Genomic DNA, 17,247 nt, shown 5'->3' with positions numbered 1-17,247 from the left:
TCAATAGAACCAAATATGTTTAGGAGGTACAAGGCAGGATACTAGGCAATGAAGCTACAAAGATGAATAAGTCAAGAAAGAACCCTGCCCTGGAAAAACTCAGCCTGTAAATAAGTGACTGAGAAACAACAAGAAAAGTGTTAGTTGGGATTATAGCCTATAAAACACTGGTGAGAGACAAATGGAGCAGAGGTGCCCAAACATCAGGGAAAGTCATACAGTAAAGGCCACATCTGGGCTGGAGGACAACTGCTTTTCTAGGAAGCAAGGGCAATCCAAGTTCATGAAACAGCACAGGCCAAGGCTTCAAAGGGCCAAAGATTGGCTTATTTGGAAAACAGTGAGTAGTGTGCATTAGTTAAGAGTATAGGATTGGGGGTACCAGGTGGGAAGAGATGAAGCAGCTCATCAACCCCGTCTGCTGCCTGGAGAACACAGTAAGTCTCTGAACTGGATTCCTTATTCATTCTCCTCTTGGATGAGAACCTCTGATCTCCAAGACTGACTGAACACTTACTATGCACCCTAGGCAATGCAGGGGAATTCTGACATGAGCAAGTCCTTGTTCTCAAGAAATTTATAAACCAGTACATGAAGGTCATGAAGAATAAGTATAAAGAGAACTCTAATTTAGGAACAATGCATTCAGGACCCTTAGAAGTATTTTCTAAGTGTATTTTTAAAAGTTGGATTTCATAGAAGGAAGACAGATCTTTCAGTGAAGAAGACATGGATAGAGAAATCAGGGAAGACTTTCTGTCGGTGGTGGCACAGGAGCCAGATCTTAGGTGAAAAATTGGATAAGGACATTTCAAGGGAAGGATTTAGCCTAATTAAGATGTAGAGATGGCTCAGCAGGTACTGTCCATGGATGCCTAAACATTCCCCTTGGATTCAGAACCAAACATATTTCTCTGATTGTATTTACTACAAAGAGCTGAGGCTCAAACATTTTGGCTCAAGCCTGTTTCGTGTTTTCTATTACACTAGTGACTGTTTCTTGGTGGGCTTGTTGCTTGGCAGGCAGGGGTGGGGGAAGGTGAGAATGGACAAGAAAACAAGTCTGATGGGTAGAACCACCCCAGAGTTGAAAACTGGCAGTCTACTTCCTGTGTTTTTAGTAAAGTCCTGCAGTCCAGGGCAGTGACCTGGGGCATTTGGGCTTAAAGTCTGCTCTGTTTACGTAACCACACATTCCCTATATAAAGAGGTCCTTGTGAAGTCTGCCAAATCTGTCAGTTCTAGTCACAGTCAGTTCTAACAAGCACCTGACCAAGAAAACTGAGATCAGACTGGGGGTGTGGGAAGGAACTGGTCAAACTAGTTGGGCAGTTTTATTTTTACTGAACAACGTATTTTCATCGGGGGAAGGACACTAATATTATTTAACCTCTATGAAGCCTAAGTGCTGGTGCATATGTACACTGTCTCACATAATCCTTTTAATAACAATGAGCAGTGTTAACTCAGATGAGTAAACTGAGGTTCAGGGATTAAATAACTTGCTTAAGGTCATCTAGCTGGTAACTGCTGGCACCCATGTTTGAGTCCACAAATATCTAGTTCTTGCTCCACTGCTTGTTGCTCTGCCTCATGCAGCATCAAACAATTGGCAAATTCTACATTTTAACCCAGTAGACGCTTCCCTGAAGATGAAGCTTTAGTCCAGCCCTGCTTGTAGATTGCCTGAACTCTGACAATCTAATTTCTCCTCCTTGCACTTCAACACTCCTCTGATGAGTTCTTAACGCTGCTGCCAATGGGTTTTCTTGGCGTCACCATTTCTCCTCAAGATGAAGGCTATCCCGTTCTATTTTGAAAGACAACCCAAGTCTTTGCTCTCAGCTTTCAAAATGTTTCACCAGATCCTCTCAGTCAGCTTCCCATTCTGAACTCTTTCAAATGATACATCCTCTCTTGGTCTCTCTTGCTCACAGCCTTAGCCCTATCCAATTCCTGTCAGCAAGTCCTGCCCCAAGCTACGCCCTCTTCTAAAACATTCTCTCTGCCTCAGCCTACCAAATTTGCAGCTGGCATTTCAGTTCCTGAATTTTACTCTCTTCAAAAGAAAGTTCTCGTTGGGGGTGGTTTTGGCTTCTCTGAACTGAACAAGCATCCCTCCCTTTCCAGTACCTCTGCCTGGGTATAGCACAAGTACTGCTGTGACACAGTACAAGATGTCTATGTTATTTAAGTGCTGCTCAGCTTTGTCCTGTGGCCTGTACATTCCTTCTGCCCATTCCGTTTTACACAGTCCCTCAAACTATTAATGCTTTGAAATCAAACACTAACTCTAACAGTTCCTCTTTAATATAACGCAAAAGAGAGAAACGTTTAATAGAACAGTTTAAACTGAAGGTGTGCTAAGCTTTTAAAAGCAACAATAGAATGCTGCTCCATCTGTTCAAAACAGGACAAAACAGAACAAAAAGTCCACTCTTGCTGCTCTGCAATACACTTTCCATGTTTTTATGAGAAAATCCATCCGGAGAGCAAAAACTTCAATCAGTCAAATATTAAAATATAGTATTCATAATTCACCAAAGAGTATGAGTACTATAAGCCAGGACCTGCATTAAAAAAAAAAAAAAAAGGCCAAGTATTACTCAAAAGCTTACAAACTGCAAAACGTTAAGTACACACTAAAACTCCATTAGGTTCCCAACTCGATCAGTTTATATAACTCAGAAGGTGGAAAAACTTGGAATCTGGGCCTAAAACAACACTGACTTACTTTCATCCAAGTTACGCTACAAGGGAAAAAAATGTGAAGTTTGAAAACTTTCCTTTCCAAAGCCAGATTTAGACAAACTGAAGGAAAAAGGAAAGAGATGCTGTGAATCCAGCCCACTGTAGCTTCACAATGACCTATTTTGCCCATTTCAAGTAGAGTCCTCTTTCCTGTTCTTCAAACAGCATCTCCTTAGCTGGTCAGATCAAAGTCAATCTGAATTGACTTTGGCCCGGCTTATGCCAGGTTCACAAACCATGCTGGTATTGTATAAACTTCCATGCCTGCATGACCTTGGTCACAAGGACTGGCAGTCAAGTCAGTCTGACCAGTGTACAGGAAATACGTGATCACCAGTAGAAACAGCCACTTAGAAGTACACACTTTACTCAAGGTGGGAGGGAATCATCAGAGCACAAGGCATGGGTCACTCTCGCATAAATATGCATGACTGTTACTGTTCGATCCATCTGGCTGTGCACCTGAATTGCTAGGGCTGAAGCTGGCTTCCATATGGGCTGAGGATGCCAGCACCATCGACTTAACACAGCTTCAGAGCCATGTGGCCAATCGCCTGTCCAACATCTGCAGCTGGCTGCTGTCCCTGCCTTTGCCCCAGAGGTCTCTGCCAACAGTGGTATAGTGTAGCTGCGTTCACTGCCCAGGAGATGCCAGCTCCTCTCCCTGGCCCCAGCCCCACCACAAGAGGTAAGACTGTTGGCAGTATCAGGAGCAGCTGCTTGGTTCAGAACCAGGCAGGGGTAGAAGGCCCAGGGTAGGTAGACATTTTTTTTTGTAGCTCTAGTAACAGCAACATGGGCTATTCTCCCAGGAGGCAATGAAGGAGGTGATGCTAAGCACATCTACCATCATAAAAGTTTGCCCTGCCCAACTTACCTTCCTAGCTGCCACATTCCCAGTTCCATGCTCGAGGAAGCAGAGCTAAACCATTTGCTTATTTTATTTTTTATTAAGCAGTCAGGGATTCTAAGGCCACTACCATTAGGATGGCCTATGTCACAGCAAGGGGTTAAAAGATGAACGGAACCAATCAGATTCCCTCTCTCTGGACTCCAACTAGAAATATGAAAACAATTTGCCCACTGGAAGCACAAACAGAGAGGAGCACACATGCAGAGAAGAGCTGAGTCATGATAATGTGGAACATTACAATGAAGAATTAATAGCTCCCACTGTTCAAATCCTCGCAGCCTGCCACCCCCTAGCACAGTCTCCATGACACCTGGTTGTGTCACAGCTCCTATTTTTGGGCTTTCCTTGTCACTCATAACTACTTCCCCAATTTGAAGGAGCACAAGAGAACCCTCTGATCCTCATGTCCAGAAATGGTGTGGTATCACCCCAGAGGCAAAATCCCATGGTTAAGCTATAGCTAAAGGGCAGCTCAGACCTATAGCCTCAGCCTAAACCAGCTCTTTGGAAATACCCCAGCTATGTCAGTGTGGCCAACAGAATAGAAGAATTCAGGAAAAAGCCAAGGATCACTTTCATTTTTAAATAGCTATGAAAGTGTGCCATGGGTCATATAGCTTAAGTTGCTAATTTTTGAATAAAATCCAGCCCTGTAAATAACAGCATAATTTATCAGATTATATAGTTTAAACCTATCTTCCTTTCCCACAAATTATACACCCTAGCAAAACAAAAATTATTTTCTTGGTAATTCACCAGGTAAAATAGTATAAACTATTAGTCTTCCCAGTTCAAGTCTGTCTAATAAGAGCTGTGCGCTCCTAGGAAAAGACACATCACCTCTTTTGAGTCTTAGGTTAAAATAAAGGTTGGGGCTTCCCTGGTGGCGCAGTAGTTGAGAATCCGCCTGCTGATGCAGGAGACATGGGTTCGTGCCCCGGTCCGGGAAGATCCCACATGCCGCAAAGCGGCTGGGCCCGTGAGCCATGGCCGCTGGGCCTGCGCGTCCGGAGCACACGCAACGGGAGAGGCCACAACAGTGAGAGGCCCGCGTACCGCAAAAAAAAAAAAAAAAAAAAAGGTTGAATTAGAATGAGACGATCTTTAGGGCAACTCTAAAATTTGATGGACTCTACAAGTAATGAGCTCATCATTTGCAAAGATAAAATTCATCCATTAACAAACATCTGAGGGCTAGCCGTTGATGCAGGTACTGAGTATAGAGCAGTGAACAAAACATAAAAATCCCTGTTCTCATAAAACTTACATTCCAATCTGGAAAGCAGAAAAACACATATAATTTTTTTCAGGTTGTGATAAAATAGGTACTTTGAGGAAAAATAAAATGAGGGTAAGAGGTACAGAGAGTAAGAGGGTAGAGGGGCTGCTATGTGAGATGAGGAAGTCAAGAAAGGTCTCCCTGTGAAGGTGTCATTTGAGCAGAGGTCTGTCTAAGGGAAGAGAGGAGTGGTCCATTCAGAAATTTGGGGGAAGATGGTTTTAGATAAAAGGAAGTACTAAGCCCCTCAGAAGCCTTAGTTTACCTCAAGGAATAGCAAAGGAGTCAGTGTGGCCAGAGAAGAAGGTAAGGCAGAGAAGGACAGAAGATGATGTCAAAGAACACCCAGGACTTGACCGATGAGACCCAAGAGGAAAAGGTTTAAATGTTTCATGTACAAGATTCATATCGATGTGGTTCCTGGCTTCTGCAGGGGTCCATTATATTCCAAACACGTAGGCAAAAAGGTAAGTCCACAACTGTAATGTACCATTTATCTGACTCAGAAAATGTGCTGCAGATGTCCAAATTAGCATAAACTTCATAAAGAAAATTGCTTTGGGAAGCCATGCGATACCAAATCCGGAGTCATTAGGATTTTCATTTCTTTTAACTCTGGTTAAGCTTCTGCTGCAAATTTATCCTAAAGAAAATACTATGAAAGGAAAACCACACACAAAAGGATATATTAACAGAAGCCTTATTTATAATAGCCTACATAACCAACAAGCAAGTAAATTATGGTGCAGCAGTAGGTTAGGCAGCCACTTAAAAACTATGAAAATTAAGCAGAAACTTGGGAGGAAGGAGAATGGAAAACTGTATCTCTGCTATTATTACACTCCCACAAAAAAAGATATATATGAATAAAGACTGGAGGGAAACAAAACTGATGATGGTTGGCTCCACTAGGGAGGCAGGATTATTCTCACTGCTTATAATATAACACTTGTTCACTGTGGCCAGATTGCTTTGTTCTGCTTCTACTACTTCATTAAAATATTAAGGCCTAGAATTAGGATAACAACAGAAATTACTATGATCATGTACTTGACAAGAGGGCCACATGCAACTCTATTCCACGAAGGACTTCTCAATAACGCTGTGATATCTGATGGTGCTGACTATTCTTTCTTGAAGCTTCTTTCCTTGCACCTCCATAGCCACATACATACCCCCAGTCCTTCACTCACCTGCATCTCCACTGCAATGTCCTCTTTTTCTTTCTGGTTCCCGACAAAACTTATTTATTAATGGCTTTTCATTTTCTTTTCCCTCCACGCTATAAAGATGACTCGCAAGAGATGTGTACCTCCAGCTCCAGACTCTTTTCCGAAACTCCCTAGCCACAATTCCAACTGCCCATTAGGAATTTCCTCTCAGATAAGATGTGAGGACATACCAAACTCTACAGATCTTCAAACATTTCAACACTACACCAAACTGGTTTTCCCTCTGCTGATTCCCTCACATTCAATAGTGTCACGACTCTCCCATTCAGTGGAAGGAATTTTAGCACAACCCTGCCATCAAATCTATCACCATCATGATTTACTCTATCAGTAAGACCACTGGTCCCTTTCTCCCTTCATTCTAGTAATACCTCAATGCTACTATCTTAGGAGTTCATGGTCCTTATTACTTCTTATGAGCTTGATTACAGAAAACAGCTAAACGGTTTTGCTGACACTGGCTAAAAAACCAAAACCAAATACTAAACCTAACCTCTCCCTTGCTTAAAAAAAAAAGAAAAAAAAAGTCTTGAATGATATCTGAGCTCTAAGAAAGTATCTTATGTGCACTGTCTCATTTAATCCTCATAAACCCAGAAGTGGTATTATTGTTTCCACTTTGTAGATTAAAAAAAAAGAGAGAGGGCTTCCCTGGTGGCGCAGTGGTTGAGAGTCCACCTGCCGATGCAGGGGACACGGGTTCGTGCCCCGGTTCGGGAAGATCCCACATGCCGCTGAGCGGCTGGGCCTGTGAGTCATGGCCGCTGAGTCTGCGTGTCTGGAGCCTGCGCTCCGCAATGGGAGAGGCCACAACAGTGAGAGGCCCGCGTACCGCAAAAAAAAAAAAAAGAGAGAAAGACAGGACTTCCCTGGTGGCACAGTGGTTAGGAATCCGCCTGCCAGTGCAGGGGACACAGGTTCGAGCCCTGGTCCGGGAAGATCTCACATGCCGCGGAGCAACTAAGCCCGTGCACCACAACTACTGAGCCTGCACTCTAGAGCCCACGAGCCACAACTACTGAGCCCGTGCCACAACTACCGAAGCCCATGCACCTAGAGCCCATGCTCTGCAACAAGAGAAGCCACCCAATGAGAAGCCCGCAAACTGCAATAAGTGTAGCCCCCGCTCACCACAACTAGAGAAAGCCTGCGTGCAGCAACGAAGACCCAAGGCAGCCAAAAATAAAAATAAATAAATTAAAAAAAAATTTTTTAAAAAGAGACAGAGAGAGGGAGAGAGATTTAGGAAGATTAATAATCACCCCAAAGATACAGCAATGGCAAGTAGTGGAACAGGAATTCAACCCAGGCAGCTGACTCCAGAGCCTGTACTCTTTACTACCTACTATAAACATAGTGATGTTGATTAGTATTTTGTATGAATGCAGGATTTGGTTCATGCACTAACATTTAGGAGAACCTCCCTCTCCAGGACTCACAACTCCAACTCTACTATTCCAGAAGTAAAAAGCATGAGAATGCAATCTCAGGAAACTTCCTCAATATTTTGATTAGAGTTGAATTTCTTTTCATCATCAAGAACCAAAGGCAGAAAACACAAAGGAAGACTTTGCTTCAGCTTTATCAATAGCTATTTGAAAGTTTGTTTGTTTTTTTGCAGTACGCGGGCCTCACACTATTGTGGCCTCTCCTGTTGCAGAGCACAGACTCCGGACGCACAGGCTCAGCAGCCATGGTTCACACGCCTAGCCGCTCCACGGTATGTGGGATCTTCCCGGACCGGGGCACGAACCCGTGTCCCCTGCATCGGCAGGCGGACTCTCAACCACTGCGCCACCAGGGAAGCCCCAATTTGAAAGTATTTTAAACTGATATTTCTATTTGACCCAACTCTATTCTGTCTCTACCCCAAAGACAAACACCACACAAATGCCTTTGTATCTACTCTCTCTGGGGGACTAGAGCAATTCAGGGAAGGGAAAATAATCGTACTTTTTTTTCAAGACTTTCTTTTCACGTCATGTTCTCCACCCTCACAACATTCCAACCATACTTCCTTCATTTCTTCAAAGGTAATAAAGCCCTTTTCATACTCACTATTTCCCATATGGTACTCCTCTGCTTGGAACTTGCTTCCCTACGCTTTCTAGTTAACTCCTCAATTTTCAGGTCTACTTAATCGCTATTTTCTCAAAGAAGCTCTCTCCATATACCCAATCCAAATCGATGTCCCCCTTTTAGAGTCACCGCACTCTCCATTTTTTCCTTTAGAGAACTATTATAGTTTATAATTGTGGTATATTGTGACTATTTGACTTCTTTTAATTTTCCCCACAGGACTCTAAGTTCAGGAGGTCTGAGAACATATCATGAAGACACGATCTGATTTCCATGCCTTCTTTTGCCTCCAGGTTCTCAGAGGTGCTCTGGAGAACACCAAGCAATTACCTGTTTGTGGCCCACAGACAAATGACCCAGAGGGCTCTGCATATCCTCAAAGAGTTGATCAAATGCCTTAGTGGCTTTGTGCTGGAGAGAACCCCAGTCTCCATCACCTCCCACTCTGCTGGCCCAACAACACTTAAGGGGACAGCTGACGTGCTTGGTCACTGTTTCTCTACATGGATATTAAGTTCTCCACAGTCCACTGAAATGGCCATGGTTTTACAAACCGTACTCCACATCTGTACACGTATACCTGCTGGATACATGAATGGTTCTGTTTATTTCATTAGGCGTACACTTTCTGAGAAAAAGACAGGAGGACTCAATAGTGAATGGTTCATATTTTCTTCTTATTTACACATAAGCCTAAAGCATACAGCCCAAGGAACTGTGCCTTATGGCCAAGCTGAGGTGACCTAAGAAAACTATAATCGGCAAGAGGGGGATTACCAAAAAAGCACTGACCTGAATTAAAACCTAAGGAATTTAAGGAAAAATAGAAACAGCATGAGGAGGTATTATTAAGAAGGCACAGAACAGTTTGGGGTGAACTACTTAGATGTTCCCAATGTTCAAAGCAATGGGCATGGATTCTCAAAGTTACTTCAATCTTGGAATAACACCAAATTTCCTTAGGTCCTTCCGAACTAGGTCAACCTTCAGACTTTAGCTGAGAGCAAAACACAACAGGAGCCAACAGTATAATTATTTCTCCTACTTGACCCCAAAGTCACCAGAAAGGCAATCTGCTCTCGGAGGATGCAAGCCTGAGGACCAGAATCAGGAGATCCAGATTCTCTTCTTGGCCTGGCTCTCCCTAGTCCATCTCAACACTTAACCTCAGCTATAAAATGAGGGCACTTTCTCTAACGTTCTGCAATTCTCTATTATTGTGCGGTTACATAGGAGTGGTACCAACACCACGGACTTCATAGAGCTGCTAAACTCTATACTGCTCATACCAACCCAAATGTTCTCTCTTCAACTCTCAGAAACAAATTTAAGTAGGATATTGTAGAGAAGACATATGCACAGAAAAGGCAAACAAGAATAATGGTGGTCCAGAATCCATTAGGCATAAGGTATGACTAGAGATGGGAAAATATGTAGCTTGGAAAAGAGAAGACTTAAAAGAGAAACTGACAGTTCTTTAAGTACCGAGAAATATATGTCACAATAATGACTCAGTTTTACTTTATCGAACACAATTGACCATTGGGTAAAGACTGCATGACCATATATGTTTATCTTCATTTTTACTTTTTACAATGACCACCTTCAATAGAAGAACAAAATTTAATAATTAGTTAGGTCTGCAAATACATAGACTTCCTCTGAAATAAACTGCCTCCTTTGTCACTGGATGTCTCAGAAGCTAAATGAACAATTCTCTGGGCTGTTTTAGAACAGGAGTCAATAAACTTTTTGCAGAGGGATTTGAGGGCCACGTATAGTCTCTGTTACCTATTCTTCTGTGTGTGTGTGTGTGTGTGTGTGTGTGTGTGTGTGTTTCCACAACCCTTAAAAATATAAAAACCATGCTTAGCTCACAGGCCAAAGATAGTTTGCTGACTCGTGTTCTGCAGGTGTGCTGTCCAATAAATATGAGTCACATACGTAATTTAAAATTTTCCAATATCTACATTTAAAAAGTTAAAAAGAAACAGGAGAAGTTAATTTTAATATACTTTCTTTAATCCAAAATATCCAAAAAACTATCATTCTAACATGTAAACAAAATTACTAATAAAATTCTTTACCTTTTTTTAAAACTAAGTCTTTGAAATTCAGTGTAGGGAAACAGAAGAGATGATCTTCCAACCAATACTTAATTCTAATGACTCAAATCAATGAGGAAAAAATGGAACTGTCAATAAATGACTGCTGGGACAACTGGCATGATACCGGGAAAAATAAAGCTGGATCCTTTTTTGTGACTTACTCCATTATAAATTCCAGAGGGAAATGAGATGTTGATGTAAGAAAGTAAAATAATAAATTCAAATGGCCAGTAAGAGAAAAAAATGCCAAAAAAGACGTTATTTTAACCACCAGATGGCAAAGATCAAAAAAGAGCCATATCGCTAGACCCTCAATAAAACAAAGTTTTACGAATCAGGTACTATTACTGGGAACATAAATGTGTATGACCTTTGTTAAGGGCAGCTTGGCAGTATGTATAAATATGTACCTCACTTCTGGAAATTCACCCTAAGAGGTAATTAGAAAAAAGCAAAACAAATGAAGGCACAAGGATATTCACTGAAGCATCATCCATGAGAAAAAACAACTGAAAGCAACTTAAATGACCATCACTAGGACTGATTAAATAAAACAAGGTCATTAAGGATAATATAGTTTCTTACAGAAAGATGTTGACATTGCTGGGGGGGGAATGCAGGTTATTAAACAGCATATATAGTGTGATCCCATTTATGTAAACTTTTAAATTTCATATAAATGTATATATTCATAAAGAGATATAAGAAGGATATTTAATAAAATGTATACAGTGATTATCTCTGACAGAGGTAGATTTGGGATAATTTTCTTTGGACATGACCATAGATGTGCTTATCTTCATTTTTATTTTTTACAATGATCACCTGACATCTTTTATCCCAGAATCATTTTTATAACCTTCTCAGAATGATGATTTTTTTTTCAACTAGTACTCTTAGAAATAGCTTTTATACACGTCATTTTACAGAGTGTGTTACATGCACCACAGTGTGGTGAATACATTCTTTCACTGAAATACTACTATTCTGATTCAACAAACCATTAGCATTCTTAAAAACATGTTTTAAACATGTTTCTTTAGTGTTATACATGCACCACAAAGTGAATACATTCCTTCACTGAAATAATCAGCATGATGATCTTTATCTTTTTTGACTAACATAAAACGTAATTTTAAAAATTATTGGAGAAGATTAACAGAAGAATGTTAAAAGCAAACAAACAGCCTTATATTATTTTTCATAGGCTATAAAGAGAGTGGGGAGAAGTACAGGTGACAAATCTAATAAACCAGACATAAAAGGAAGCTCCTGCCTTTCCTAGGTTAAGCTATAATTTGATTCCTATACAAGGCCCAGGAAGGACAAGTATTTTCACTCCATCTTCTTGTGGTGAGTACTGTTATACAATAATACACATCAAAACCCAATTCCTTAGAGATGAAGGACATCCTTGAAACATACAGAACATAACACAAGAAGAAAACTTTCTCTTTAACTCAAAACACTCTTCAATATAAATCTAGGAATATATGTAGAATTAATATCACCAGAAAAGTTCCCTAGATTCCACAAAAATGACAAACTATAAACAAAGTGATATATTTTCATGCCCTCATAAACTAAGAAAAAAGCCTATCAAAAATAAGGGAAAGGGCTTCCCTGGTGGCGCAGTGGTTGAGAGTCCTCCTGCCGATGCAGGGGACACGGGTTCGTGCCCCGGTCCGGGAAGATCCCACATACCGCGGAGCGGCTGGGCCCGTGAGCCATGGCTGCTGAGCCTGCGCGTCCGGAGCCTGTGCTCCGCAACGGGAGAGGCCACAACAGTGAGAGGCCTGCGTACTGCAAAAAAACCCAAACAAACAAAAAAAATAATAATAAGGGAAGTTTGGGGCTTCCCTGGTGGCGCAGTGGTTGAGAGTCCAACTGCTGATGCAGGGGACACAGGTTCGTGCCCAGGTCTGGGAAGATCCCACATGCCACGGAGCAGCAGGGCCCGTGAGCCATGGCCGCTGCACCTGCGCGTCCGGAGCCTGTGCGCCACACGAGAGAGGCCACAACAGTGAGAGGCCCGTGTACCGCAAAAAAAATAATAATAATAAGGGAAGCAAGGTCATGTAAAGAGTCCTTTGTTAGTGTGCCCTCTACCTGTTAAAAGGCTAAGTCACTTAAGATACAGACATGGATAAAAGTAATTTTATATAATGTCATTCTTCAGTCACTAGCTTTCCCAAGTCTGGGGTTTATAAGATCTATAAAACCATAGGGCTATGGGCTACTAATAAAATTTGACTCAAAACGATCTTTTCTTTTCCATTGCTGACATTCCTCAAAACCCTAGATCTCTTCTCTCAGTTAATGAAAAGTTAGCCAAGGCTCGTTCACAATAAACTCACAGGATCTCACTGTCAATAAAAGTAGATGCCACGAAACAGTCAGTGTGCTCCTGGGAGAATAGTCTCCAAGTGGAAACAGTAAAATATGAAAAGATGATCAACATTAAAATGTTTTCTTAATTGGGGGGAAAAGTCAACAGCTGTTTTCAGAGTTAAAAGGCTGCCTTTTATTGAATTATCATGTTAGCTCTCCAACAGGCAGGCAGTGCAGACATTTTAAGCGCATTACCTTTAGGTGGAAAATACGACTTGCTTTCAGCTTTGTGAGGCCAGTCTACGACGAGAGGTCCAAACCTGCGAAAGCTGGCAGTGATCTCATCTACAAAACAAAGAAGGACTCTTAGCAGAAGAGAAAATAATACTGCAAACAGAATAGCATAAAATATGTCTTTTTATTTTAAAATGTTTTTTCTTTTTTTAATATATTTATTTATTTTATTTTTGGCTGCGTTGGGTCTTTGTTGCTGCACATGGGCTTTCTCTATTTGCGGTGAGCGAGGGTTACTCTTCGTTGCGGTGCGCAGGCTTCCCATTGCGGTGGCTCCTCTTGTTGTGGAGCACGGGCTCTAGGGCGTGCCGGCTTCAGTAGTTGTAGCATGCGGGCTCAGTAATTGTGGCGCACAAGCTTAGTTGCTCCGCGGCATGTGGGATCTTCCCAGACCAGGGCTCGAACCCGTGTCCCCTGCATTGGCAGGCAGATTCTTAACCACTGCGCCACCAGGGAAGTCCTATTTTCAAATGTTTTGAGAGCTATATTCTAAAGCATTTTTACAGAAGTCAAACTTACTAAGTGAAACACCATTGTATTTCAACAATGCAGAATGTGTTTCTAACTATAATTCACTTCCCTTCTTCACTTCCAATAAACCTGATATAAAGAATTTGGAAGGAAAAAAATCTGACATTAGCTAAGGTGACCTCTCTGTCAAGTAAAAAGGAGATTCTAAAAACAGGAATGTTTTCTGTTTTTAGAAAAAGAGGCAAAAATACACAAAATATTTAAAATACACTTCCACTTGTGTGGTGAAATAATCTCTAAGATTATTAATCTTAGATTATTATTAAGATTGTTTTAGAAATATTATTCCTTTGGTGAGGAGTAGGGACAATAAGTAGGTAATTCTATTTAGGGATAAGAAAAAGCTAAAGCCAATGGTCTCTTTCTCTCATACATACCTACTACACAGCCTATAAAGAAAATGTTTCAAAAGTTATAGCTTAACAAATTTATCTTTCCCTTCTGACTTTTGACTCAAAGCAGAAGGTTATAACTAAGCTCCTAATCAGGTTTAAATTGCCACTCTCTCAGCCATGATCAAAAACTTGGTCTTAAAGAAAAATCCAATCCACGGATGAGATTAACACCAGTAGAAGAATAGTTTAGAGGAAAATGTACAACCTTAAAGCAGTAAGCCTAAAGTAAAACTATTTTTAGAGACTATTCTTCTCTCATTATGAAAAAAAGAAAATCATGATAAATCAGAGAAATATCACAGCTTAAATAATACTGGCAAAACAATTCTGCTTTAACAATGTTTTTATAGCAGATCCAAAGCCTACTAGAATTAGAGCCACTGTTATTTCCCTTGAGGTAACTTTGTCACAATTCTATTTCATTTGTCCATTCAACAAATAGTTATTGACAACCTACTGTATGTTGGCTGGCTTTAGGCATAAGTGAAACTCACTTTTGGATTGGCAGTATCTCAAAAATGTTATTAGGAAATATTCCAATAAGTCTTCATTCTTTTAAAGGCAAGAGGGGGTGTTTCATTAATAGGTATCTACATTAGAATATGAGATGGTATGGTGTGATGGATAGGAGCAAAAGCTCTGGAATCAGACTGATTTTGATTCCAGCTGCACCATTAGCTGCATAACCCTGGATAAGCTGTTTCTCTCTGATCCTTAGTTTCCTCACCCACAAAACAGAGCTGGGAGGAGACGCCTTACAGGGTAGCTATGGAGATTAAACAAGATAATGTAAAGCACCTGGCACAACAATGGGCTTGTGGTACGAGTTTCATACATATTAGCTCTCATTATTATTTAAAATGTATCCCCAAACAAATAACTAGGAAATGGGAAGTTGTTTGAAGACTGCTATGTATGAAGAGCAGACCTAAAGTGCACAATCTCTCACTTCCCCACCTATCAAATATCCTCAATTGCTGACACCAAGATATGAACGTCCTGAAGCTGCCTTCAAGAAGAGAGGTAGGGTCAAATCACACAAATAACAAACCTGGCCTTTATAAAGTCATTATAAAGTGAGTGCATTTACCTTCATCGATATCAGGGGGAAGGCCTCCAACAAACACCTTTCTAGAGTAGCGTTCTACTCGCTCCCCATTTTGACAGCGAGTGGGAGAACTTAAGCCGGATGACAAGGACTGATCGCCGTGACTGTCGTCCAGGAAGGCATCTTCAAAGGGAAAGAGAGAAGATCGACCTGAAACAAATGTGGGAGTTTCTATGGTTAAAATTATTTTCCTGGACAACACATGCTTTATTAGGAGTTGAAGCACAGAGTGAAGCATTCCAAAAAATATATCCTGAGCTGTGACTTTTTCAATAGAATAAGCAACTGCAGGTTACCAGGTCTAGACAAGTTTATAGTATCATTTTTGTGTAAAGGTATGTACAGCACAGAAACAACTGGATCGATATTAAGGAAGAAGCGTCAAAAATTGCAGCTGTCTTCGCTACTAAAAAAATTACTACGTTTTACTCATACAGTCCCTATCACTGCTGCTAAAAGTATTCAGCAGTTGTTTTTCCTTTCCCCAGGGTTTTCTTAAAATAAATGGAAAAGTAATCTTTATTGACAGATTTTGATTGTTCTTTATGGTGATTTCAGAGGTTCCTGTCTAAAGACTGGGTCTGATAGCTGATGGAATATTAAACTGATGACAGAGGCTGATAACTTCTCTGATAGCAGTACTAAAAATGATCAAGTTTTCCCTGCCATTCCAAGCTACTCCAATTTAGAAATAAACATCCACAATAAAAAAGGGTGGGGCAAGTAAATGAAGACATGTAAATTAAGATATGGGAGTATAGATGTAGATATGGTTATGACATCTTTATTAATCTAAGCTGTATTTTATATCACTCAAAAAAATGATGTCTATTGTTAACTCTACAGCCAAATAAAGTCTGTAGAGTAAAGGCCCGACCCACTCCACATGACATAAGAAAGATGCCAGCAGTTAAAGTCTGTCAATAAATGTAACATAATAATGCCATCTGGCATCACAAAATAAAATCTAAGTTTAAAAAATATATATAGGTCTTCCCTGGTGGCAGAAGAGGTTAAGAATCCGCCTGCCATTGCAGGGGATATGGGTTTGGGCCCTGGTCTGGGAAGATCCCACATGCCGCGGAGCAACTAAGCCCGTGCGCCACAACTACTGAAGCCCGCACATCTAGAGCCTGAGCTCCGCAACAAGAGAAGCCACCGCAGTGAGAAGCCCACGCACCACAATGAGGAGTAGTCCCAGCTCGCCGCCAACTAGAGAAAGCCTGCATGTAGCAACGAAGACCCAACACAGCCAAAAATAAATAAAAATAAATTTATTAAAAATAAAAATATATATATATTTGTTTTTCCTGTTTGAGTCAGTGAGTTCCTAGTAAAGGTTTCCACTAGGATCCACTCTAAAATTGAACTATCTTGAGCTCTCTAACTTCTGAAAAAAAGAAAAATTCCCCTCTAAAATAAATCATACACTCTTCAAAAACAGGACACTGTCTTCCCTATTTAGTCTCTCCTCTCTATATTTCCCTGAGACCTAGGTTCTGCATCACTACAGCCAACTCTCTAAAACAGAATATAAATAGCCCTAGAAAAATACTGAACATTAATTCTTCTGTAAAAAAGTTACTAATATAACTCTGTTTATTTTATGAACAACCCAGGTGGTATAAGAAAGGCACTGTTTTGATGTTGAGAGTTAATAAGTAAAAGGACCAAAGAATTTTTTGTTCAGCTCTTCCCAGCTTAGCTACAAAGAAACAGAACAAAATTTGTCACCTCGTGTTACCTAGCATTTTTAGCCTGGCAAGGACAAACAATAGACAGTAAATTCTCATCCCCTGATGTCTGTTTTGTTCATTGGGGGTAAAAGAACTAGATCTGCAGCAACTATAGGCAAAACGAGCTTCCCCAAAACATCCAGAGATGTTCTCCCACGGCTGTCAGATTTGCTTTTCACATAGTCCACGCTCAGTGAATTATGTGCCTAGGCCTACTCACACACCCAAATCAGCATTTCCCACATTATGTTCCTATCCCTGCCTCTTACCCTCAACACTAGTAACATGAGATGCTCAGAAAACAAAAGCTGGTGGGGGGGGGGGAGGGATTGGGAGAACTAAATAATATTGGAAAATACTGCACACCTTATGCCCTTCCCAGAGATTCACAAGCCATATTAGAATACAAAGACTGGAAAAAAAAAAAAAAAAAAAAAAAAGAATACAAAGACTGGGAAAAGTTCTGCAGTAAAATCACTTAATCTAACAT

The 17,247-nt window shown here is 40.8% G+C and overlaps 1 protein-coding gene across 4 annotated transcripts in view; it reads right to left on the bottom strand.

The window, feature by feature from the left end:
- The window catches only part of CPEB3 (cytoplasmic polyadenylation element binding protein 3), a gene marked incomplete at its 5' end in the record, with an annotated part of 146,947 nt that overhangs the window by 49,505 nt on the left and 80,195 nt on the right, over window positions 1–17,247 (bottom strand). For all 4 annotated transcript variants that reach the window (XM_079899269.1, XM_079899271.1, XM_079899268.1 and 1 more), the window contains 2 exons: window positions 12,949–13,038; window positions 15,004–15,171. In XM_079899269.1, coding sequence (XP_079755395.1) covers window positions 12,949–13,038; window positions 15,004–15,171 — 258 coding nt within the window. The remainder of the gene's footprint in view (window positions 1–12,948; window positions 13,039–15,003; window positions 15,172–17,247) is intronic.

This window comes from Stenella coeruleoalba, assembly GCF_951394435.1.
Source record: "Stenella coeruleoalba genome assembly, chromosome: 16".
In the NCBI taxonomy this organism is placed as follows: Eukaryota; Metazoa; Chordata; class Mammalia; order Artiodactyla; family Delphinidae; genus Stenella; species Stenella coeruleoalba.
Note: the sequence above shows the minus strand (reverse complement) of the source record. Positions and strands in the feature narration are given on the sequence as shown.